Source organism: Macrobrachium nipponense, chromosome 10 (assembly GCF_015104395.2).
Source record: "Macrobrachium nipponense isolate FS-2020 chromosome 10, ASM1510439v2, whole genome shotgun sequence".
Classification (NCBI taxonomy): domain Eukaryota; kingdom Metazoa; phylum Arthropoda; class Malacostraca; order Decapoda; family Palaemonidae; genus Macrobrachium; species Macrobrachium nipponense.
In genome coordinates this window covers 66,710,097-66,713,002 of record NC_087204.1, presented here as the reverse complement: position 1 = coordinate 66,713,002, position 2,906 = coordinate 66,710,097, and the positions used below count along the sequence as shown (strand labels likewise).

The window sequence follows — 2,906 nt, the reverse complement described above, 5'->3', positions numbered from 1 at the left end:
AATAATAATTGGAGGACAAAATTCTCGGGTCAGGGTGCCTAATTGCAATAGCATGATGGAGGGTGGAGGCGGCCCTGAGTTCGTGAGATCAGCTGTCTCGGGGGGCTCTCGACCCCTGATTTAGTCAGAGGGCTGGTTGACAGGATTCCTCCCCTGGAGTGGGTCCTGCTGGGTGGTTCGACTGTCGTTTGTGGGTGGCCGTGGCCCTGTTTGGGTGGCTTGGGAAACTCAAGAGGCACTCTGTTTTGTGGGAGTACCCTAGGGCGTCTGCCAGGTTTCTCTTCGATGTCGTCCTTGTTCATCAGGAAGGCGGGCTTCAGCCTATCAACGGAGACTCAATCCTCACGACCGAGTTTGAGGATGAGGTACGCCTTGTCCATGTGGCGGAGGACTCGGTAGGGGCCTCGGTAAAGCCTCGTCAGTGGTGGGTGGTGGACATCATTCCTGATGAAGACATGTTTGCAGGATAGTAAGGCTTCTAGCTGGAAGTGGCTCATCCTGTCAGAGAAAGTCTTGAGGCAGGGTGTGAATTCCTGGCAGTTTCCCAAAGTCTCATGATTGGGATGTCTGCGTGGTCGGCATTTGTCGGGAAGAATTCACCTGGTGCTGCCAGTGGTTCCCCATAGACCTTCTCTGCCTGGGACACCTCGCTGTTGGCCTTGTGGGCGGTGGAGAGGCCGAGGAGAACCCAGGGTTACTGCAACTTTCAATTCTCATCCATGCAGTGTGCAGGGTCTCAGTGGGCTTCAGCTTAGATGGCAAGCAACTGGGGCAATCCGTGAGTCTGCTCCAGGACAGCTCTACAGGCGATGTTGCTGGTGTCGGAGTCCCGGTGGGCGAGGAAGGTGGCCTTGGTGAGGGACATCTTCGTCTGATGGAAGGCCTGTTGCTTCGCTGGTTACCACACCAGCTTCTTTGGCTTCCCCTTCAGGACCTCTGTCAAGGGGGACATGGTGTGGGTGATGTCCGGAATGAAGCAACAGTAATAATTTACCATGTTGATGAATTCCTACAGGTCCCTGATCATCGTCAGTGTTGGGAACTTCTCTACGACGTCCACCTTTGAGGCCGTTCGGCACACGCCCAACACGGAGATCTTGTGCCCAAGGAAGTCCACCTTCTCTGCGCCGAAGATGCACTTATTGAAACGAATGACCAGCCCGTTCTCTTGGAGGCATTTCAGCATGGTTCAAACATGGTGGAGGTGTACCTCTGGGGACTTGGAAAAAATTGAAATATCATTGACGTAGCAGACACAGAAGGACAGGTCTCCCAGGATGCTATCTATTAAGTGTTGGAAGGTGGCTCCGGCGTTCCTCAGGCCGAAGGATGAGTAGAAGAAGACATAGGACCTGAATGGCATGATGATAGCTGTCTTGGGGACATATTTGGGATTCACAAAAACCTGGAAAAGATTTTAAGAGATCCATTTTTGAGAAAACCTTCACTCCATGAAGGGCCCCGGTCAGGTCCTCCATGTTCGGCAGGGGGTAGTGATTAGGGGTCGTTTCCAGGTTTAACTGACGGTAATCCCCGCAGAGTCTCCAGGTACCAGCTGACTTCTTGACCAAGTGGAGGGGTGAGGCCTACGGGCTCGAATCCTTCTCACAGATGCCCATATGCTCAATCTCTGCGAGGGCCTTCTTGGCATCCTGAAGGTGGTTCAGTGGAAGTCGGCAGAACTTTGCATGTGTGGGTGGGCCCCATGGTCGTGATGTGGTGGCATACACCATGCTTGGCCAGGGTCCCAGCCGCCTGACGAAGTTCCTGCTTGAAAACATTGGGAACTCCTGCAGGAGGTTGCCATATCTGGGGCGCAATGGAGCAAATGGTGGGTATGCCTGGACCTGCGGCAAGTGGGAGGGAGAGGCATGTCCCTGTGTCCAGGAGGCGCTTGCGGCCCACGTCCACCAGGAGCCTGTGTTGCTCCAGGAAGTCTGCCCCGAGAAGAGAAGCCTTGACGTCCACAATGATGAACTGCCAGACATAGTTGCAGCCAAGTATGGAGATTTTCAAGGACTTTGTGCTGTAGGAGCAGATGGGGGTCCCGTTCGCAGCCACAAGGGCAGTGGTGATGTCAGGAGTGTGGCTGCGATCATCTCCTGACTGCAGGAACACTGACTGCATTGCTCTTGTGTCGACTAGCATCCTGCAGCCAGAGATCACATCACGGATGTAGAAGCCTATGCGGTGTGGTTTCGCCATGGTCACAGCCATTGCTGATGGTGGGGCTGGCTGCATTCCCCATTTTTTGATGGGGAATATGAGCAAAGGGCTTCACAACTCTTGGCGAATTTCCCGAACTCCCTATGGTAGGAGCATCAGGATGCTCTGTCCCCTTGCTGATGTGTTGGGCCCCTCCTCTGGTATACAGTGTTTACATCTGTTGTTTCAGCATCCTCCATCATCAGGCAGTAGGTCGACATTGGGGCAGTGAGTTTGGCAGCCCTGGTGGCCTGGGTCAGCTTCTGGGCCTTATCAACCAGCTTCTCCTCAGGTTGGGTGTCGGCGTCAGTTATCTGCCCACCAACCTCTGGGGACAGCTGGCGGAGGAATATCTTGTGCAAGAGGCTGATCTTTTTCTTCCAACTGTCTGCGCCAATCTCTGGTAGCCGGAGAAGACCCATCACCTTGTACCAGGCCTCCTTCGGATCGGAGTTGCGCATCAGGTTGGTGATGAGGTCAAGGGTGCGTGCAGCCCTCACAGGAATGGGAGTGGAGTAGGTGCTGACAAGCTTTTGCTTCAGCTCCTTGAGGTTGACCGGTCTGGTCTGGGAGTTCAACCAGGGGGATATGCGTCTGTAGACCTCCCCAAGGAGAGCTACAATGGATATGTCGGCTTGGAGCACTTTGTCGTCAGGTCCCGCAATCCTGAACTGGCCTTCCGTAAGGTAGAACCATGAAGG

The 2,906-nt window shown here is 54.2% G+C and overlaps 1 protein-coding gene across 1 annotated transcript; it reads right to left on the bottom strand.

The window, feature by feature from the left end:
• Window positions 1-1,623: 1,623 nt before the first annotated feature.
• On the bottom strand, window positions 1,624-2,205 carry LOC135223992 (uncharacterized). Its single transcript, XM_064262914.1, has one exon. It carries the CDS (start codon window positions 2,203-2,205, stop codon window positions 1,624-1,626), a length of 582 nt encoding a protein of 193 aa, XP_064118984.1.
• Between the last annotated feature and the right edge of the window lie 701 nt (window positions 2,206-2,906).